The sequence below is a fragment of the Salvelinus namaycush genome, chromosome 26, assembly GCF_016432855.1.
Source record: "Salvelinus namaycush isolate Seneca chromosome 26, SaNama_1.0, whole genome shotgun sequence".
NCBI classification, from domain to species: domain Eukaryota; kingdom Metazoa; phylum Chordata; class Actinopteri; order Salmoniformes; family Salmonidae; genus Salvelinus; species Salvelinus namaycush.
Window position 1 is genome coordinate 24,151,027 of NC_052332.1, and position 21,980 is coordinate 24,173,006.

The 21,980-nt window shown below is 46.4% G+C and overlaps 1 protein-coding gene across 1 annotated transcript in view; it reads left to right on the forward strand.

The window, feature by feature from the left end:
• The window catches only part of LOC120021009 (guanine nucleotide exchange factor VAV2-like), a 119,157-nt gene extending 98,301 nt beyond the window's left edge, over positions 1 to 20,856 (forward strand). Inside the window, exon 3 of the mRNA XM_038964669.1 lies at positions 20,692 to 20,856. Within this exon, the coding sequence (XP_038820597.1) occupies positions 20,692 to 20,856 (165 nt within the window). The remainder of the gene's footprint in view (positions 1 to 20,691) is intronic.
• Positions 20,857 to 21,980: the final 1,124 nt, after the last annotated feature.

Genomic DNA, 21,980 nt, shown 5'->3' on the forward strand with positions numbered 1-21,980 from the left:
CTTTTCCTCCCAGCCAGTTAGATATGTTTTCCACTCTCTAAACAGTGGATATGATGTTCCCCTGGCTTTGTGCTATCCTGCTGTCTGGGTAATGCTGTAATTATCCCCCCCTTGCGCTGGGTTAATGAGGCTCTGAGTGAAGACAGAGACAGAGAGGCAGGCCATGTATTTACCTCCACACTGATACCACTAGCACACTGTTCAGTCCTCCTCACACTAATCACAGGGCACCATCCACCCACACCATGAGGACCGGCGTGCAGGGGTGGAGGGGTCCTCACTGACAACACTGGAGGGCTGGTTGTGGAGCAGGTTGAGCTAGAGGTTCTAACGGCAGGTTGTTGTAGCTGTTGCTGTGCACCCTCAAGATACCATGGTTGTTGACAGGGGATTCTTCTGTAGCCATGGTGTATGTTACCGGTGCTTTGCTATCCAATTCACTACCAAGAGCCTTAGTATAGGTGCCCTTCACACTGCCAGACACTATTTCTAGAATACTGTAAAGACCTGAAGACTTCTCCACAACACCAAACTAGAGGTTGACCGATTAATCGGAATGGCCGATTAATTAGGGCCGATTTCAAGTTTTCATAACAATCGGAAATCGGTAATTTTGGACGCCGATTTTGCAGATAAAAAAATATATTTATTTTATTTTTTACACCTTTATTTAACTAGGCAAGTCAGTTAAGAACACATTCTTATTTTCAATGACGCCCCAGGAACGGTGGGTTAACTGCCTTGTTCAGGGGCAGAACGACAGATTTTTACCTTGTCAGCTCAGGGATTCAATCTTGCAACCTTACGGTTAACTAGTCCAACGCTCGAACCACCTGCATCACGAGGAGCCCGCCTGTTACGCGAATGCAGTAAGAAGCCAAGGTAAGTTGCTAGCTAGCATTAAACTTATCTTATAAAAAACAATCATTTAATCAATCATAATCACTAGTTATAACTACACATGGTTGATGATATTACTCGTTTATCTAGCGTGTCCTGCGTTGCATATAATCGATGCAGTGCGCATTCGCGAAAAAGGACTGTCGTTGCTCCAAAGTGTACCTAACCATAAACATCAATGCCTTTCTTAAAATCAATACACAGAAGTATATATTTTTAAACCTGCATATTTAGCTAAAAGAAATCCAGGTTAGCAGGCAATATTAACCAGGTGAAATTGTGTCACTTCTCTTGCGTTCATTGCACGCAGAGTCAGGGTATATGCAACAGTTTGGGCCGCCTGGCTCATTGAATTTTACGTAATTATGACATAACATTGAAGGTTGTGCAATGTAACAGGAATATTTAGACTGATGGATGCCACCCGTTAGATAAAATACGGAACGGTTCCGTATTTCACTGAAAGAATAAATGTTTTGTTTTCGAGATGATAGTTTCCGGATTCGACCATATTAATGACCTAAGGCTCGTATTTCTGTGTGTTATTATGTTATAATTAAGTCTATGAGGCTCGTAAGCATTCATTCAAACAGCACTTTTGTGTGTTTTGCTAGCAGCTCTGCTGTTTATGAATTCAAGCCCATCAACTCCCGAGATTAGGCTGATGTAACCGATGTGAAATGGCTAGCTAGTTAGCGGGGTGCGCTCTAATAGCGTTTCAAACGTCACTCGCTCTGAGACTTGGAGTAGTTGTTCCCCTTGCTCTGCATGGGTAACGCTGCTTCGAGGGTGGCTGTTGTCGATGTGTTCCTGGTTCGAGCCCAGGTAGCGGCGAGGAGAGGGATGGAAGCTATACTGTTACACTGGCAATACTAAAGTGCCTATAAGAACATCCAATAGTCAAAGGTATATGCAATACAAATCGTATAGAGAGAAATAGTCCTATAAATACTATATTAACTACAACCTAAAACTTCTTACCTGGGAATATTGAAGACTCATGTTAAAAGGAACCACCAGCTTTCATATGTTCTCATGTTCTGAGCAAGGAACTTAAACGTTAGCTTTCTTACATGGCACATAATGCACTTTTATTTTCTTCTCCAACACTTTGTTTTTGCATTATTTAAACCAAATTGAACATGTTTCATTATTTATTTGAGGCTAAATTGATTTTATTGATGTATTATATTAAGTTAAAATAAGTGTTCATTCAGTATTGTTGTAATTGTCATTATAAAAAATCTAATAAAGAAAACGGCTGCATCTGCATTTTATGGTCATCCAATAATCGGTTTCGGTATCGGCGTTGAAAAATCATAATCGGTCGACCTCTACACCAAACCCAACACCCTACTGATGGAATACCTCAATGATTCTCCACACCACTGGTGGAAGACCCTGAGGGTCCTCAATCTCCCCACCATCAAACTCTACACTATATTGGGGGATGTCACTGAGGGTTCTCCTCACATCCTAAACCAGACCCTGGTGTAAGTGAAAGACCCTTTAGGTGTCCACTGCACTGCCAGATAGGCCATGTCAACTCACACCTTTCCAAACAAGCCCGACTGTCAGTGTCTTTCACATTGCCTGCTCTCCCGAGCTGGGTTCAGTCTGTGATGTGGTTTGGTGCGCCCAGCCATAGTCTGGGCCAGAAGGCGAGGGCTGAGAAGGCCTTCCTATAGGCCACATCAGAGCAGGAGATGGGAGGGAATAGGAGAGTAATAGGCCTGCAAGTCAAGTCTTCACAGCTACGGCGTAGAGTCAAGCCTTCACAGCTACGGCATAGAGTCAAGTCTTCACAGCTACGGCATAGAGCCAAGTCTTCACAGCTACTGCATAGAAAGTCAAGTCTTCACAGCTACGGCATAGAGAGTCAAATCTTCACAGCTACGGCATAGAGTCAAGTCTTCACAGCTACGGCATAGAATCAAGTCTTCACAGCTACTGCATTGAGTCAAGACTTCACAGCTACGGCATAGAGAGTCAAGTTTTCACAGCTACGGCATAGAGAGTCAAGTCTTCACAGCTACGGCATAGAGAGTCAAGTTTTCACAGCTACGGCATAGAGAGTCAAGTCTTCACAGCTACGGCATAGAGAGTCAAGTCTTCACAGCTACGGCATAGAGAGTCAAGTCTTCACAGCTACGGCATAGAGAGTCAAGCATGACGAGCGTGACAAAGCCCTAATGCTGGCAGTCTCTGTGTCCATCTCTGTCCCCTTTGCAACAGCTCCTTGAGACGCGCACACACACACACGCACACACACACACACACACACACACACACACACACACACACACACACACACACACACACACACACACACACACACACTGGAGTTCAAGATGGCCACCAGATGTGTGCAGCTGTGAGTATGCTGAATACTGGTTGTTGAGTTCAACAGTGCCTCGCAGCTGACTACCCCCATTGAGTAAGAACCTGTCAAGTCACAAGGAGAAAAACTAAACAAATGAAATATTTTCACTTGCAACAACGTGATCAACTAGCCACGTAACAATTAAGAGACAGCGGTAGCATGTTTCTCTCACGTTTTTCTCACGTGTGTCCTTATGAAGGACGAGCTGTATCTTCACCCATGGTGGTGTTCTCTAAATGGAAAGACGTACATTTTTCATGGCTGGGATTCTGTTTACGTCCTTGTGTTGGTAGTGGGACACATGGCTCTGCATGATTTAGTCTCCTGTGTCACATCAGATCACATCAGGCGTGGCAGAGGACTTGTGTCCCCTCACGTTCTCTCCTCCTCTCCTCCCCTCCCCCATCCTTTCATGGAAAGATCAGAGCATCACCTCTCTCCTCTCAAACGCTCCAACTCCAGCCTTGTTTATTAACGCCATCATTTAAATGCTGATTGGATTAGACACTGAGATCCCAGAGATTGCAACGAGGGGGGTGTGTGTGTGTGTGTGTGCGTGTGTCTGTGTGTGTGCGTGTGCGTGTGTGTGCGTGCGTGTGTCAGTTCCTGTGAGCGGAGCTGAGAATGAATAGAAATAGCTCTGTGTTGAAGTAATCACTCCGGGCCATTGTAACACAGTGGCCGTAGTATCCTGAAAAAGGAAGCCAATGCCAGTGAAGGGCTATCAAGCGGAAATCAATGGTACCCTTTAATTCCATGCCCCTAGTAAAGATGCTTGGGGATCGATCGGTCTGTCGCCGTCAAGACGTGCACCAACCATTATTAGAGGAGTGGGCCGTTGGTCTGTATGAGTGTGCATGAGACAAGGAGCTCTCTGCTCAGTATTCTTCGCACAACCTCTGGTAAAGAGTCACATCTAGGAGAAATTATTCCAGTATAGATTTCTTTGTGTGTATTTGTGTTGCTTTTGTATTCCACTGTACTCTCACAGAAGCCCTCCAGCTGTTGTTTCCAGCTCTACCAGGTGTGCCTGTCCATAAGGACGCCGGCTGTCCCAGCTGTGCCTGACAATAAATGGAAGGGCAGAGAGGCCCCAGGTGTGTCTGTCAGTAAGATACTTCACAGCCCTGGGTAGACTTGGCAGGTAGCAGGTGCAAGGTTCACCCACGCTTCGCCAGCTGTCTCCTGGGTAACCACTAGCTCTGGGCTGCTCAGCCTATGGAAGGAAGGCTTAGTCACAGCCTTAAAGTACAACTTCACCCCATGTTCATTATCTCCAGCACAATACCATTGTCTACATATGTGAAAATGGCGCATTTCTAGAAAATATCAAGTTAAAAAGTTTTACCCGATGACATCAACAACATTTTAAAAACAGTGATTTTCAAACGCTATGAGATTTACGGTGTCATGGGGAGCAAGAAAATAATCTCCCTCTGGCTAGACACTCATTGCAGGTTTTCAAAATCAATGTTTTAAAAAAAACTTTTAATCCTACCCTTTGATATCACAGAGAAGCATTTTTGGGGATTGTTCTTATCTTTTTAACCACATATCATGGATAGGTGTTGTTTTCACATATGTAGACACTGGTATGGTGCTGGAGATAAGGAATATGAGGTTATACATTGGCGGAATTGTCCATTATAGCAGAAAATATCTCTGTGGGCTCAGCACAACGCTGGTCACAGCTACAGTAGTGATGGCCTTCCTTCATCTCTTCATCTTGTCCCCCGGCTTCTAATGTCCCATCAGAGGCCCAGCCAAGCGACTGGCTGATGTCTGATGTCTGATGGCCTGAGCCATAGAGCCAATGCTGTGTGGCGGCTCCATTGGGAGCCAGAATGGCGGCTCTCTAATGAAGCAGATAGCAATGCTGCAGGGCCCGTGGCGGACAATGATGAGCCTCTGGCCTCATCAGCTTCTCCCCATCACTGTCTGCAGGTTGGAATGGGTCTGCCCATGCAGGGGGAATATTTAAACCATGTCGTTATTTCTCATGGCTTTATACTCTTATCAGAGTGCCTGTTAAAACGGTGTTCATGTCTAATAGCTGTTTGTTTTATTGTGTTTGTGTCTGTTTATGAAAATTCATTAGACCGATTTTACTTTTACCAATATGAGGTAGACAATCACTAGGGGTGATCAGAGCATAAGAGAGTTAAGTATTATCTTGGAAATCTGGTTAGCTGTTAGGTAGCCTCTCTAAGTAGACATGGAGTGTGTCACTGATGTGGATGCTCTCTGAACTGCCTGTAGCCTCTGTGACTGACTGACTGTGGCTCCTCATAGACTGCCACTGCGTTCACACTCCACTGCATCCTCTGCCCCCCCCCCCCCCCCTTCATGGTCGCCTCGCCTGGTCGCCTGGACCCTGTTTGTTGACAGACAGGGATTAACAGATAAATGAGCATCTAATTGAGCTCTATTAGGATAATGAATCACTCTAGTCCATGAGTCTGTGAGTAAACAGACACACATAGGCACACACTCATTCACACACACCCACATGCACGTGCTCATGCACACACATATACACGTACACACACTCTCATAAGCACACATACCATGCGTCTCAGATGACTGGCCACAGTTGTGTGCATGGATGTGTTAGTGTCGGGTGAAAAGGGGACAACAGCATGTTGTGTGTCAGGGATTGGGGTCAATTCCACAAATTAAATTGTAATTAAAGTCTCTCTCCATGTAAATTTCATTCAATTCAAATTCCAGGTGTGTCTTTAAATTGAGATATAATTCAAATCCTCTGAATTCCAATGTTAGGTCAATTCCAAGAATCCAACAATTCCACAAATGCAAATTCAATTCAGTCTGATCATGTCACTGTTCATACAGCCTAGCTATCCTGGAAATATAGGAGTACAGGTTGAAATGATTCAAACAAATCCTACAGTACATGTTAGATACTATGTGAATGAATTCCATTAACTGGGAAATTTAGAAATATTGAATTCTAATGCTATTCAATTCCAAAGACGAAGTGTTTTTTCTATTCCCAATACTCTGAGTCGATATTCAGGTAATAATACGGAATTTCCCTCGACCACAAATTGGGGAAAACAAATATTCTTTCCCATTGACCCCCAGTTTAAAAGAGCCAACTTCGTTGTACATTTTTTGTTATACAAAAATCAGAAAAAGGAACAAAAGTGTTGTTCAACGTACATGTAACCAGGTAAAAATCCCGACCTATGGTTCGCAATGCTCCCACGTAGGGAAATGGAGCCTGCGAGAAGAGCCCTGTGGCTTCAAGCTATTCGGCTTTGGAAATCTGGGGACTCGGTGTCCAACTAGCTATGTGTGTGGAAAGCATTTCAGCAAAGGTAAGACATTTAACTTGTTTAGTATAGTTCATTTGTAACTCCACTCACTACTTGTAGCTGTATGGTCTGTTTGTTTGTGTTGTTGGTCTTGGCTAGTTTAATGTTCCGGTCAGTAGCTAGCTAGCTCTCAGTAATGTGGCTGCTAGCGTCGTCTTGAAAAGGGGCATGAGGGAAGAGCTACGATATTGTAGTGAGAATGCTCGGGAGCAGGCAAGGTTGATAAGTAATCTTTAGACATGTTGTACTTTCTTAAATGTTGTTTTGTAATTGACTTAAACAAGTAGACAAAAATAAAATAGCATTTGAAATAAGAAAATGTTTTTCTTGTGAGCCAATGGGGTAACCACAGGTTGTTTTCCCCACAGGTGGGCTTGTTCTATCTAATACTGACTGGGACTATTCTAAAAGTCTAAACAGTCTAATTCCAATTCCAGAACTTGAAGATTTTCTTAATTCAAATTTTATCCAACGTAAATTCTCCAGTTTATGAGTGAATTCAAGAATTGCAATTTCCAATTAAATTGGAATTTACCCCAGCCCTGTTGTGTGTATGTGTGTTTGCGAACATGTGTGCGTTCGAGTTAGATAATTGGCGGTTGACGAGTCATTCATGATAGTGATGGTATAGTATGTGTGTTTGTATGTGACATATTTTCTGTATTGTATCATGGGCCTGTATGCACAAGCCACACTATTCCTCAGGCTTAGATTTATGGAACTAACAGAACAGTGTCATGCTCTTACTGCTCATACTAATGTTCTTACTCAGTACAATGCAGTAGAGTTCGATTATGTTGATCTCATTGGGGGCTAAGCTCGCTTTAGCATGAAGACCCATGACTCTTTAAAGAAGACAGTAAAATGGTACAGTGGTATGTCACCAAATAAACACAAACATCACTTGCTCTTTCTCAGCCTTTCTGACCTCGCTTTTCCAGTCCGTGGCCCTCTTAGTACACTAATGCAGCTACAATGCCACTTAATGCTATGTATCAAACCTCCCACGTATGTTTTAGTGAATAGCTACAGATGGAGAGAGGAATGGAAGGATGTGGGGAGGATAATTCCAAGTGGGGATGCTGGAAAGCGATGGGAACGGGGTTAGTGGGGGTTGAATGCTGACATTAACCTTGAAGCCCATTGACCCTGAAGCTGATTATGTGAAACAGACTCTGGCCAGCATGGCCCAGCTGGAGAGGAACTGCCCCCCCCCCCCCCCCCTCTCTGTGATGCCTCACCTATGGCTCCATAAAGTCCCTCATAACGTCATGTTCATCCTCTAATCTGCGTAGTGCTGGACCCACACTAACAGGCTTTCTCCCTCCTGTTCTCACTCTCATTTTCACGTTAGAATCCAACCCTCTCTCATTCTCTTGCTCCCCTCTCTCTCTCATTTATGTGTTAACTGGGATGTGGTTTATCATGGATCAAGTGCTGTCAAGTGCTACATCTCATCAAACGCTGTGTGCGTGTGTGTGTGTGTGTGTGTGTCGGTCGGCTCGGCTCTGCCCTTCATGTGTAATTAAGTAGCTGGCTTAATTGAACAAATTGTTCTGTCTTTGTTCCGGGTCAGTGACTCCACATGAATTGATGGAGGAAGAGGGAGATCGGCAGCGTGTGTCACCGTCGATTAGCGTGTGTGAGCGTGTGAAAGAGAGCTGGACTTTTGCGTTGCCTGATGTCTTTAGGTGTGTGAAAAGAGAGGGTGATTCAGGGTGAAAAATCTCCTTGTTAAGCCTGTCTCATACTTCCCAGTCTAAATAATTACCACATATATTATTACAACATTTAGGGACTTTTTCGTTCGTTTTGGTGTTCGGCAGGTTTTTTTTGGGCTGTTCTCGCACACGTTTTTTCTTGAGGTAAATCGAAGTTAAACTCATTAATCCACTTTACAACAGTTGTGGAGCCTAACTGGCATACATACACAGCGCGTGAGTTTAAAGTTTGGAGAAGATAATTTTCACCATAAAAATGCACCTTTCTAATAAAAGCATTACATGCATAATCGCATTTGTGGTCACTTTTGAGAATGGTGGTTTCCTGCTAATGGAACATTCGCGCTTATAGCCAATTGCTGTGTGTGCAATGCAGCGCTTATAATCTGAAGAAATAGCCTAATAGTTTATCAACATTTTAAACTAAACGTTCTCATCTGTTGCGTAAAACAGGTTTTTTGATGCTAGTGGTTGTATTAATTTTGGAATATTTATTTCTCGCACAGAATAGAATAGGTCAACGTTTGTACTATGGGGGATAGTAGATAGACATAGCCTAGTGCTTTTGCTGTTCGTTAGGCCTACTCGTCTTGTTGGCTGACGAAAAGTAAATGTGGACTGTTCTTCCAATATCTTCAATATGCGCCTCGGAATTGTATAAGGATGCATGCAGTTGTGTCCCCGGTGTGTCTGTCTTCACTTGTAGCCTGTGAGAAAGAACCGATCATGTGACAGAGAGCCATGTGAGTAAGAGCTGCTTCGGCACGCAGCCGGGAGAAGGGAATTCAAATTATTATATTCACACAACGGCACAACAGCCACTGGCCGCAAAAGGCATGGCTTTTTTTAGGGTGCATTATGGCCACACAAAGGGGATGCAGCCGGGAAATTCGAGGCATTATCAAGTGCTTGTCAAATTGCGAATGAGAGACTGATGAAGTGTGTGCAGCCTGCACAAATAACAAAGCAGAGCTCATGCCTTTCATGCAACTTTTTTCAAATCATCATTAGAGTCGCATCATGGAGCCTTAGAATGTATTAAAAAATCTAAACATATAGCCCAACATTTGTAGAATGACTAAAGTTACATAAATAACTCTAAATTAAGCATAAAGGTGTACCTGTTTCTTTAACTGCTCAACACAGAATGTGCGCACTCTCTCAAATCGTTTTCAGAAAATATGCTTTCTATTTTATTCAGCTATGTTCAATTGTATTCTTCATACTATGAAATGATATAAAATAATGACATGGAGTTCTAAGCAAGTCTTGTCTGCTAAATTAACTAGTGTAGTCCACAGCCATGTGGCATAACCATATCAGGGCCTAACATAAGGACAACTCAGAGTATGCTATTCTGTTCTTCCCGAAATAGACTACATTTTCTTCATATCATGTTTCTTTTGACCTGTCTAAAATAAATAATGGATTTATTGTGATGGTTTAGGCTATATTACATGGATTTATTAGACTTTTTAAAATGTAGATGTTCCAAAGGTCTGCTAAATGTGTTTATGTTAATTAACGTTACCATGAGACCAGCAGTTATTTGCTGTCACGTTCCTGACCTATTTCTGTTAGTTTGTTGTATGTGTTAGTTGGTCAGGACGTGAGGTTGGGTGGGCATTCTATGTTTTCTGTTTCTGTGTTGGTTTTGGGTTGCCTGGTATGGCTCTTAATTAGAGGCAGGTGTTTGGCGTTCCTCTAATTAAGAGTCATATTTAGGTAGGCGTTGTCACAGTGTTCGTTGTGGGTGATTGTCTTCCGTGTCTGTGTTTGTACACCACGCGGGACTGTTTACGGTTTGTTCGGTTTGTGTAGTCTATGTTTCCTATTCGTGCGTTCTTCTTGTTTTATGTAAGTACGTCGTCTAGGTCTGTCTACACCGTTTGTTGTTTTTGTTAGTTTAATCAAGTTCGTGTTTCGTTAATAAAATATGTCATTTCACTACGCTGCGCCTTGGTTCCCTCAATACTCCTCCTCTTCAGATGAAGAGGAGGAGGACCGCCGTTACAGAATCACCCACCAAGAATCCAGAACCAAGCAGCGTAATTTGGAGCAACGGGGAAGTATACAGGACTTGTGGAGTTGGGAGCAAATATTTAACGGAGAAGGACCATGGGCTAAAGTGAATCACCGTCCATGGGAACAGCTGGAGGCAGCTCGGAGAGTGGAGGAAAAGAGAGAGAGGAACCGGAGTTATGAGGGAACGCGTCTGGCACGGAAGCCCAAAAAGCCCGTGAGTAACACCCAAAAATTTCTTGGGGGGGGGCTAAGAGGTAGTGGGCCAAGGGCAGGTAGGAGACCTGCGCCCACTTCCCAGGCTTACCGTGGAGAGCGGGAGTACGGGCAGGCGCCGTGTTACGCAGTAGAGCGCACGGTGTCTCCTGTACGAGTGCATAGCCCAGTGCGGGTTATTCCACCTCCCCGCACTGGTAGGGCTAGATTGGGTATTGAGCCAGGTGTCATGAGGCCGGCTCAACGCGTCTGGTCTCCAGTGCGTCTCCTCGGGCCGGCATACATGGCACCTGCCTTACGCATGGTTTCCCCGGTTCGCCTACATAGGCCGGTGCGGGTTATTCCACCTCCCCGCACTGGTCGGGCGACCGGGAGTATTCAACCAGGTAAGGTTGGGCAGGCTCAATGCTCAAGAGTGCCAGTACGCCTCCACGGTCCGGTATTTCCGGCGCCACCTCCCCGCCCCAGCCTAGTACCTACAGTGCCTACACTACGGACTAGGCTACCTGTGCGTCTCCTGAGCCCTGTTCCTCCTCCACGCACTCTCCCTGTAGTGCGTGTATCCAGTTCGGTGCCTCCAGTTCCGGCACCACGCACTAAGCCTCCTGTGCGTCTCCAGAGCCCTGTACACACTGTTTCTTCTCCCCCTACTAATCCTGATGTGCTTGTCCTCAGCCCGGTGTCACCAGTGCCGGTACCACGCACCAGGTATAGAGTGGGCTTTGAGAGTACAGTGTGCCCTGTCCCTGCTCCCCACACTAGTATGAAGGTGCGTATCCTTAGCCCGGTGCCTCCAGTTCCGGCACCACGCACCAGGTCTACTGTGCGCCTTATCTGGCCAGAGCCATCCGTCTCACCAGCGCCATCTGAGCCATCCGTCTCACCAGCGCCATCTGAGCCATCCGTCTCCCCAGCGCCATCTGAGCCATCCGTCTCCCCAGCGCCGTCTGAGCCATCCGTCTGCAATGAGCCTGCAAAGCCGCCCGTCTGCCATGAGCCTGCAAAGCCGCCCGTCTGCCATGAGCCTGCAAAGCCGCCCGTCTGCCATGAGCCTGCAAAGCCGCCCGTCTGCCATGAGCCTACAGAGCCGTCCGCCAGACAGGAGCCGCTAGAGCCGTCCGCCAGACAGGAGCCGCTAGAGCCGTCCGCCAGACAGGAGCCGCTAGAGCCGCCCGTCAGACAGGATCCGCCAGAGCCGCCAACCAGACAGGATCCGCCAGAGCCGCCAACCAGACAGGATCCGCCAGAGCCGCCAACCAGACAGGATCTGCCAGAGCCGCCAACCAGACAGGATCTGCCAGAGCCGCCAACCAGACAGGATCTGCCAGAGCCGTCAGCCAGCCATGAGCGTCGAGAGCCGTCAGCCAGCCATGAGCGTCGAGAGCCGTCAGCCAGCCATGAGCGTCGAGAGCCGTCAGCCAGCCATGAGCGTCGAGAGCCGTCAGCCAGCCATGAGCGTCGAGAGCCGTCAGCCAGCCATGAGCGTCGAGAGCCGTCAGCCAGCCATGAGCGTCGAGAGCCGTCAGCCAGCCATGAGCGTCGAGAGCCGTCAGCCTGCCATGAGCGTCCAGATTCGTCAGTCAGCCATGAGCTGCCCTTCAGCCAGCAACGGCTATATACCCAGAACTGCCCCTCAGTCCAGAGCTGTCTCTCTGTCCGGAGCTGCCTTTCAGTCCGGAGTTGCCCCTCTATCATGATCTCCCTCTCTATCTTGATCTACCTCTTTATTCTTATCTATCCCTCTGTCTTGATCAATCTCTCTGTCCCGGTGCTGTCCCTGTCATTTATGTTACTAAGAGGATTTTGTGGGGGTAAATTGAGGGTGGACATTTGTAGGGGGAGAGGGAGGCTAGGATTGATTATGGTGGGGTGGGGACCTCGCCCGGAGCCTGAGCCACCACCGTGGTCAGATGCCCACCCAGACCCTCCCCTAGACTTTGTGCTGGTGCGCCCGGAGTTCGCACCTTATGGGGGGGGTTATGTCACGTTCCTGACCTATTTCTGTTAGTTTGTTGTATGTGTTAGTTGGTCAGGACGTGAGGTTGGGTGGGCATTCTATGTTTTCTGTTTCTGTGTTGGTTTTGGGTTGCCTGGTATGGCTCTTAATTAGAGGCAGGTGTTTGGCGTTCCTCTAATTAAGAGTCATATTTAGGTAGGCGTTGTCACAGTGTTCGTTGTGGGTGATTGTCTTCCGTGTCTGTGTTTGTACACCACGCGGGACTGTTTACGGTTTGTTCGGTTTGTGTAGTCTATGTTTCCTATTCGTGCGTTCTTCTTGTTTTATGTAAGTACGTCGTCTAGGTCTGTCTACACCGTTTGTTGTTTTTGTTAGTTTAATCAAGTTCGTGTTTCGTTAATAAAATATGTCATTTCACTACGCTGCGCCTTGGTTCCCTCAATACTCCTCCTCTTCAGATGAAGAGGAGGAGGACCGCCGTTACATTTGCTTGACAATCACCGGCATATTTGACAAAAGGTCATGACCGCCACAGCCCTAGCTGTGGCCCTATTATAGTGACCTCAGCAAGGCAGACACTGTTCACACAGTAAACAACAATAATAACAACTACCACCTCATGGATGATGTGACACAGGGAGACTAGCTAGCTACCTGCCTTAGGCCAGCATCACCTGCAGGGTTGACGACTTTTCAAGTATCCCTACGGCACGACTGACCCACTGAAGTGACTTGTATTCATAGCCAGAGTATTCCAAGGTGTACATGAACTTTTTCTCTGAAATTGCAGTCCAGCAGTACTGAAGAATTATTCTGGTCTGTTCTATCAGGGCAGTCTAATGTAAATGCTGAGGAATACTTGTCTCATAGTATTAGTTTAATATCATTAATTAGTGCCATTAGCGAGATACACTGTCATCTCATCTTGTTTTTCAGGTGCTAATCACCATGGTGACGGACAGGAAGGGGAATTACAAACCATAATATATAGCTGGTGAGATGACTAGATGGCTGTCATCCCAAAATAATGACTTCATTCATTAAAATGCCATGTGAAATCTTTCTGACTTCCTGATTGAGTAATGCACTAATTGAATGGGCAGATAATAGGCTGATGGTTTTACAGTACAGTGAAATACCCAACTGGAGTTGCTGCGTTCCCCGTATCCTGAGTTTGCTGTCGTCTTCCACCACATCAGATCAAAGTGTCCTGACTGTCTGACTTTGTTTCTTCTCACAGAGAGTGAAGAAAACACAAGGGAGAGTATTGATGAAGATCAGAGGATTTGAAAAGAGAGAGAGAGAGGGGGAGAGAGATAGAATAGAGAGATACAGGAGAGCTGGGGGAAGAGTGCAGGTAGAGAGAGGGAGAAGAAGGCGAAAATATGTGTTATGTACTTTATGAGCGAAGAGAAAAGAGTTTGTCCTCACTTCGTCTATTACTCCAACTGCCAGTCTCTGAAATGTACTATTTCACCCTTGTATTATGAACCATTAGTGATTTTCCAGCAGCGGGTATTGACTAGTGTGAGTGTGTTGTCTGTAGCAACAGTCATTAGTTGTACTGTGCTGGTGGTGCTAACCTGTTGCGATAACAGATAGGATGACACTGCTGGGTCTCTGTGGGTCTCAGTGTTCTCTCTCTATTCATAGACCTTTTCACTTACTCTCTGTTCTCTTCCAACTCCACCTCTTTCCTGTCATTCTAATTAATCTGTCACCCTCTCCTTCCCTTTCTCTCTCCTACACTCCTTTCATGCCCACTCTCCCTCCATCCCTCACAGTATTCCATACTTCTCACTCTCTTTCATTCTTCCCTACCTCTCTTCATATATCTCTCTCCCTCTCTCTCCCCTTCTCCTAAGTCTCTCTTTCTCTCTCCCCCTTCGCCTAAGTCTCATGGCAGTATTGATCATAGTGTGTGTGTGTGTGTGTGTGTGTGTGTGTGTGTGTGGTGTGTGTGTGTGTGTGTGTGTGTGTGTGTGTGTGTGTGTGTGTGTGTGTGTGTGTGTGTGTGTGTGTGTGTGTGTGTGTGTTGCAGTGCAGGCGGTCTCCATGTTTCCTGTCTCCTCTAGCTCTCTCCTCTCGTACACAGATGAATGCTAATCGATAGGATCTTTGGTCAGGGGACGCATTAAAAGCTGAACTGTCATCCACCTTTATTAGGTGTGCTGGCAAGCACACGTACACGCGGGGGGGTTGGGGGGGTACTAAGCTAACATAGGGAATTATGGAAAATAAGGGCAATTGTTTTAAGTTTTAAGATGGTCATACCATGGGTCATTTAGCTATTTGATTTAAAATTTTAGGACCACTTTATGTATCCCCCCAAAATATTTCTAAATTATATGATAAAATATAGAATTTTGTCTTTACTACTATAGTCCATAGAAACATATTGAATAACACATTCATAAATGGCAAAAAAAGACAGTAAAAAAATAAGAAATTAGGTTTTGAAGTGTCTGTCCTATATCTGGGAGATATAAGAAAGCTCAGGAAATATCTTAGTTTTTTGGGCTCATACTGTATTTAACCCCTTTTTTGGGGGGGCACAAAACTAGCTCCATTCTTCCTTTCATTTGTATGAGTTACCTTCAGACCAGTCTGTGACACTTGTGGGGGTCATGGAGCAAAACACCATCATGTTCGTGAGAGTCTCGTCTTTCCATAGAGTGGTCATAATAGGTAGTAGGCCAAACCATTCGGATGCTACAGACATTTTTGTGAGAAGACCGATTTTCGGGATGTCTCATGGTCTGACAAACACCAGCATAGCTCGGCCATCTTCCAAGGTAAATGCTGAAGGTCGACATAGGAGGATGTGGTGGATTGAGACGCAGCCTATGCAAAATGTATCTCTAGCTTTAACTGCTGGATTTTGTTGGGTATTTTTAAATTATGTTACCTAGGTTGACACACGGGTGACGCTTACTAGAAAACTAGCTAAAGTAAGTACAATTGTATTAGCTGTCATAACGTCACGTTTATCACATGTGCCCTGAGGGAGTTACATCAGGGACCAAGACCTAGACTTCCAGGACCAAACTGTTTGCATTGTAGCAATCAATTGATTAGAGTGAGAGTGAGTTCACCTGTGGCTGCCAATATGAAGTTAACAGTAAAAACATGTTGACTCTGCAGTCTGTTCAGTCTTGGGGTTGGGGTTGGGACCCACTGGGCTACAGTAGCCTACTCTCTCCCTGATAGGTGTTTTGATCCTTAATGAAAGCAAAGGTGACGTAGTGAATGTAATTACACACACAGAGACCCACAGAACAAAGGACAGCATAAATGGTACAGCATGGCCAGGGTCACTAATAAATGGTCCAATTTGTAAGTCGCTCTGGATAAGAGCGTCTGCTAAATGACTTAAATGTAAATGTAAATGTACAGCATGGCCAGGGTCACTAATAAATGGTACAGCATGGCCAGGGTCACTAATAAATGGTACAGCATGGCCAGGGTCACTAATAAATGGTACAGCATGGCCAGGGTCACTAATAAATGGTACAGCATGGCCAGGGTCACTAATAAATGGTACAGCATGGCCAGGGTCACTAATAAATGGTACTGCATGGCCAGGGTCACTAATAAATGGTACTGCATGGCCAGGGTCACTAATAAATGGTACAGCATGGCCAGGGTCACTAATAAATGGTACAGCATGGCCAGGGTCACTAATAAATGGAAATATATCCTTATATGCATGGAGGGCTAAAACGATTTAAAACTACGAACGATGACACCTTTTGGCTCCATTACCCGTGAATATTGAGCCTTCATCAGAAGTCAAGCGGTGGATCAGTAACTTCCTGTCCTCTCTAAGGGTGGTCATTAATATAACCGAGCGCTACTTTTACAATGGCATTAAGAGCTTAACCATGGGATAGGATCATCCTTTTCAACAGCTTTTATTTTTCCTGACTGTGGGGCAGTTTCTCTCTCAGGAGGCGCTTCTGAGGTCCATACCTACATTATGGAAATAATCTCCCAGATTATAAATCTCCCTCCCTCTGTCTCTCTCTCAGATGATTTCTTTCAGGGTCATGCCCCATTCATAGACAGGCAGCATGCTGTCAACAGTTGGCTGTTGCCTCAGTCTAACCCACATGTTGATTGAGAAGGAAAGTGAAATAGTAGAGTAATCTGATCAGCTTGGGTCATGTTCCCCTGAGCAATAGCTAGCTGTGGCACTGTAAGAGCACAGTGATGGGGTTTGCAGGGTGGTTTCCAGGGTGGTTTCACTGTAATGACTTGAGAGCCTGGCGACAGTGCTGCTGACATGTACAGTAACAAATCAGAACCGCTAACACAAGATGGGAGTCATTCCCAGTTCCCACACTGGGGTTGATATGCCTGCAGTAGTATTAGGTTATGCTGTGTGAGTTTGCCTGTTTCCCCAGAGTGACGTGACAATGACAAAAGGAGTTGGCAAGACAGAACAACTAGATCGGGGACCATGCTATACCATGGCAGGCTGAGAAGAAACATAATGGCTGGAGCGTAGAGCCAGGCACATCATCAATGACTCACAGGTGTAATATACCATTTAAGACACAGTCTTCACACACCAGTCTTCATTTTCACATGTCATCAATGACATTGAGGATCTAATGTGCCGTTCCAGAGCCAAATCTAATGCAGCGTTAAGGCATAGGTCTACCATCAGATAAGCATATGTGATGCTCCATCCAGACAACGCACACCGAGACGCAATGCAGCAGGACCAGGCTGGATGGATGAGTCATGAGACAGACAGATGGGAAGAGAGGAGTGTGACTGTGACAGCGGAGGAGAGGAGAGTGACTGTGACAGCAGAGGGGAGGAGAGTGACTGTGGCAGCGGAGGAGAGGAGAGTGACTGTGGCAGCGGAGGAGAGGAGAGTGACTGTGGCAGCGGAGGAGAGGAGAGTGACTGTGGCAGCGGAGGAGAGGAGAGTGACTGTGACCGCAGAGGGGAGGAGAGTGACTGTGACAGCGGAGGAGAGGAGAGTGACTGTGGCAGGAGAGGAGAGTTACTGTGACTGTGACAGCGGAGGAGAGGAGAGTGGCTGTGGCAGCAGAGGGGAGGAGAGTGACTGTGACAGTGGAGGAGAGGAGAGGAGAGTGACTGTGACAGCAGAGGGGAGGAGAGTGACTGTGACAGCGGAGGAGAGGAGAGTGACTGTGGCAGGAGAGGAGAGTGACTGTGACTGTGACAGCGGAGGAGAGGAGAGTGGCTGTGGCAGCGGAGGAGAGGAGAGTGGCTGTGGCAGCGGAGGAGAGGAGAGTGACTGTGGCAGCGGAGGAGAGGAGAGTGACTGTGGCAGCGGAGGAGAGGAGAGTGACTGTGACAGCAGAGGGGAGGAGAGTGACTGTGGCAGGAGAGGAGAGGGACTGTGACTGTGACAGCGGAGGAGAGGAGAGTGGCTGTGGCAGCGGAGGAGAGGAGAGTGGCTGTGGCAGCGGAGGAGAGGAGAGTGACTGTGGCAGCGGAGGAGAGGAGAGTGACTGTGGCAGCGGAGGAGAGGAGAGTGACTGTGACAGCAGAGGGGAGGAGAGTGACTGTGGCAGGAGAGGAGAGGGACTGTGACTGTGACAGCGGAGGAGAGGAGAGTGGCTGTGGCAGCAGAGGGGAGGAGAGTGACTGTGACAGTGGAGGAGAGGAGAGTGACTGTGGCAGCAGAGGAGAGGAGAGTGACTGTGGCAACGGAGGAGAGGAGAGTGACTGTGGCAGCGGAAGAGAGGAGAGTGACTGTGGCAGCGGAGGAGAGGAGAGTGACTGTGGCAGCGGAGGAGAGGAGAGTGACTGTGGCAACGGAGGAGAGGAGAGTGACTGTGGCAGCGGAGGAGAGGAGAGTGACTGTGGCAGCGGAGGAGAGGAGAGTGACTGTGACAGCAGAGGGGAGGAGAGTGACTGTGACAGCGGAGGAGAGGAGAGTGACTGTGGCAGGAGAGGAGAGGGACTGTGACTGTGACAGGAGAGGAGAGTGGCTGTGGCAGCAGAGGGGAGGAGAGTGACTGTGACAGTGGAGGAGAGGAGAGTGACTGTGACAGCAGAGGGGAGGAGAGTGACTGTGACAGCGGAGGAGAGGAGAGTGACTGTGGCAGCGGAGGAGAGGAGAGTGGCTGTGGCAGCGGAGGAGAGGAGTGTGACTGTGACAGCGGAGGAGAAGAGAGTGACTGTGGCAGGAGAGGAGAGTGACTGTGACTGTGACAGCGAAGGAGAGGAGAGTGGCTGTGGCAGCGGAGGAGAGGAGAGTGGCTGTGACAGCGGAGGAGAGTAGTGTGACTGTGACAGCGGAGGAGAAGAGAGTGACTGTGGCAGGAGAAGAGAGTGACTGTGGCAGGAGAGGAGAGTGACTGTGGCAGCGGAGGAGAGGAGTGTGACTGTGGCAGCGGAGGAGAGGAGAGTGACTGTGGCAGCGGAGGAGAGGAGAGTGACTGTGACAGCGGAGGAGAGTGACTGTGACAGCGGAGGAGAGGAGAGTGACTGTGACTAGAGGTCAACCGATTATGATTTTTCTTACGCCGATACCGATACCGATTATTGGAGGACCAGAAAAGCCGATACCGATTAATATGCCGGTTTAAAAAAATCAAAAAAATAAAACAAAATATATATATATATATATAATGTATTTGTAATAATGACAATTACAACAATACTGAATGAACACTTATTTTTACTTAATATAATACATCAATAAACATCAATTTAGCCTCAAATAAATAATGAAACATGTTCAATTTGGTTTAAATAATGCAAAAACAAAGTGTTGGAGAAGAAAGTAAAAGTGCAATATGTGCCATGTAAAAAAGCTAACGTTTAAGTTCCTTGCTCAGAACATGAGAACATATGAAAGCTGGTGGTTCCTTTTAACATGAGACTTCAATATTCCAAGGTAAGAGGTTTTAGGTTGTAGTTAATATAGTATTTATAGGTCTATTTCTCTCTATACCATTTGTATTCCATATACCTTTGACTATTGGATGTTCTTATAGGCACTTTAGTATTGCCAGTGTAACAGTATAGCTTCCGTCCCTCTCCTCGCTCCTACCTGGGCTCGAAATAGGAACACTTCGACAACAGCCACCCTCGAAGCAGCGTTACCCTTGCAGAACAAGGGGAACAACTACTCCAAGTCTCAGAGCGAGTAACGTTTGAAACACTATTAGCGCGCACCCCGCTAACTAGCTAGCCATTTAACATCGGTTACACTAGCCTAATCTCGGGAGTTGATAGGCTTGAAGTCAACAGCGCAATGCTTGAAGCACAGTGAAGAGCTGCTGGCAAAACACACAAAAGTGCTGTTTTAATGAATGCTTACGAGCCTGCTGCTGCCTACCATCGCTCAGTCAGACTGCTCTATCAAATATCAAATTATAGACTTAATTATAACATAATAACACACAGAAATACGAGCCTTTGGTCATTAATATGGTCAAATCCAGAAACTATCATTTCGAAAACAAAACGTTTATTATTATCACATATACCCTGACTCTGCGTGCAATGAACGCAAGAGAAGTGACACAGTTTCACCTGGTTAATATTGCCTGCTAACCTGGATTTATTTTAGCTAAATATGCAGGTTTAAAAATATATACTTGTGTATTGATTTTAAGAAAGGCATTGATGTTTATGGTTAGGTACACGTTGGAGCAACGACAGTCCTTTTTCGCGAATGCGCACTGCATCGATTATATGCAACGCAGGACACGCTAGATAAACTAGTAATATCATCAACCATGTGTAGTTAACTAGTGATTATGATTGATTGATTGATTGTTTTTTATAAGATAAGTTTAATGCTAGCTAGCAACTTACCTTGGCTTCTTACTGCATTCGCGTAACAGGTAGGCTCCTCGTGGAGTGCAATGAGAGGCCGGTGGTTAGAGTGTTGGACTAGTTAACTGTAAGGTTGCAAGATTGAATCCCCGAGCTGACAAGGTAAAAATCTGTCGTTCTGCCCCTGAACAAGGCAGTTAACCCACCGTGTCCAAAAATACCGATTTCCGATTGTTATGAAAACTTGAAATCGGCCCTAATTAATCGGCCATTCCGATTAATCGGTCGACCTCTGACTGTGACAGCAGAGGAGAGGAAAGTGACTGTGACAGCGGAGGAGAGGAGAGTGACTGTGGTAGGAGAGGAGAGTGACTGTGGCAGGAGAGGAGAGTGACTGTGGCAGCGGAGAAGAGTGACTGTGACAGCGGAGGAGTGGAGAGTGACTGTGACAGCGGAGGAGAGGAGAGTGACTGTGACAGCGGAGAAGAGGAGAGTGACTGTGACAGCGGAGGAGAGGAGAGTGACTTTGGCAGCGGAGGAGAGTGACTGTGGCAGCGGAGGAGAGTGACTGTGACAGCGGAGGAGTGGAGAGTGACTGTGACCGGAGGAGTGGAGAGTGACTGTGACAGCGGAGGAGAGGAGAGTGACTGTGGCAGCGGAGGAGAGTGACTGTGACAGGAGAGGAGAGAGAAAAGGAGAAGAGAGAAAGACATGGACCACAGGACAGTATCACAGACCCCACAGACACTGGCCTGTGTGCTGGAGCAGGACAGGGCATTGGTGATAGAACATTACAGTGCCCAGTCTTAGTCTGCTGCCCCCGGCAACCGCTATGTCCTGAAGCATGATACTACACTACAACTACAACTACACTGAGTATACAAAACATTAAGAACACCTGCTGTTTCTATGACAATGACTGACCAGGTGAATCCAGGTGAAAGCTATGATACCTTATTGATGTCACTTGTTAAATCCACTTCAATCAGTGTAGATTAAGGATTTTTAAGCCTTGAGACAATTGAGACATGGATTGTGTATGTGTGCCATTCAGAGGGTGAATGGGCAAGACAAAATATTTAAGTGCCTTTGAACATGGTATGGTAGTAGGTGCCAGGCTCACCGGTTTGTGTCAAGAACTGCAACGCTGCTGGGTTTTTCATACTCAACAGTTTCCCGTGTGTATCAAGAATGGTCCACCACCCAAAGGACATCCAGCCAACTTGACACAACTGTGGGAAGCATTGGAGTCAGCATGGGCCAGCCTCCCTGTGGAACCCTTCCCTTTCCCTTTGTCATTTATTTTTTGGCTGCTGTACACAGTGAGTTCCTCTGTAAAGAGGGAAGAGGCTTGGAAATGCTTGGCGTTGGATGTGAGAGCTTCTCTCTGCGTGTGATCCAGGATTTGGTAACAAGCGGTGCCGAGTGGTGTCTTCAGAAGGGATTTGTTTTTAACAACCTCTCTCTCAAAGAGCAGTGTGTCCAAGTGCTCATGAGACAGAAATAACTTGTTAGAGATCTGTCTTGACTGAAGGAGAAGAGGGGACTCTCTCCTTCTCTGAAAGTGTTTTTATTCTTTAATTTCCTCCTGCTAGATTGGATGGTTTGCATGTAGAGCAATATCTATATTGATTCTTATAGCTGGAGTCAGAGCACAGAGCGAGGATGCT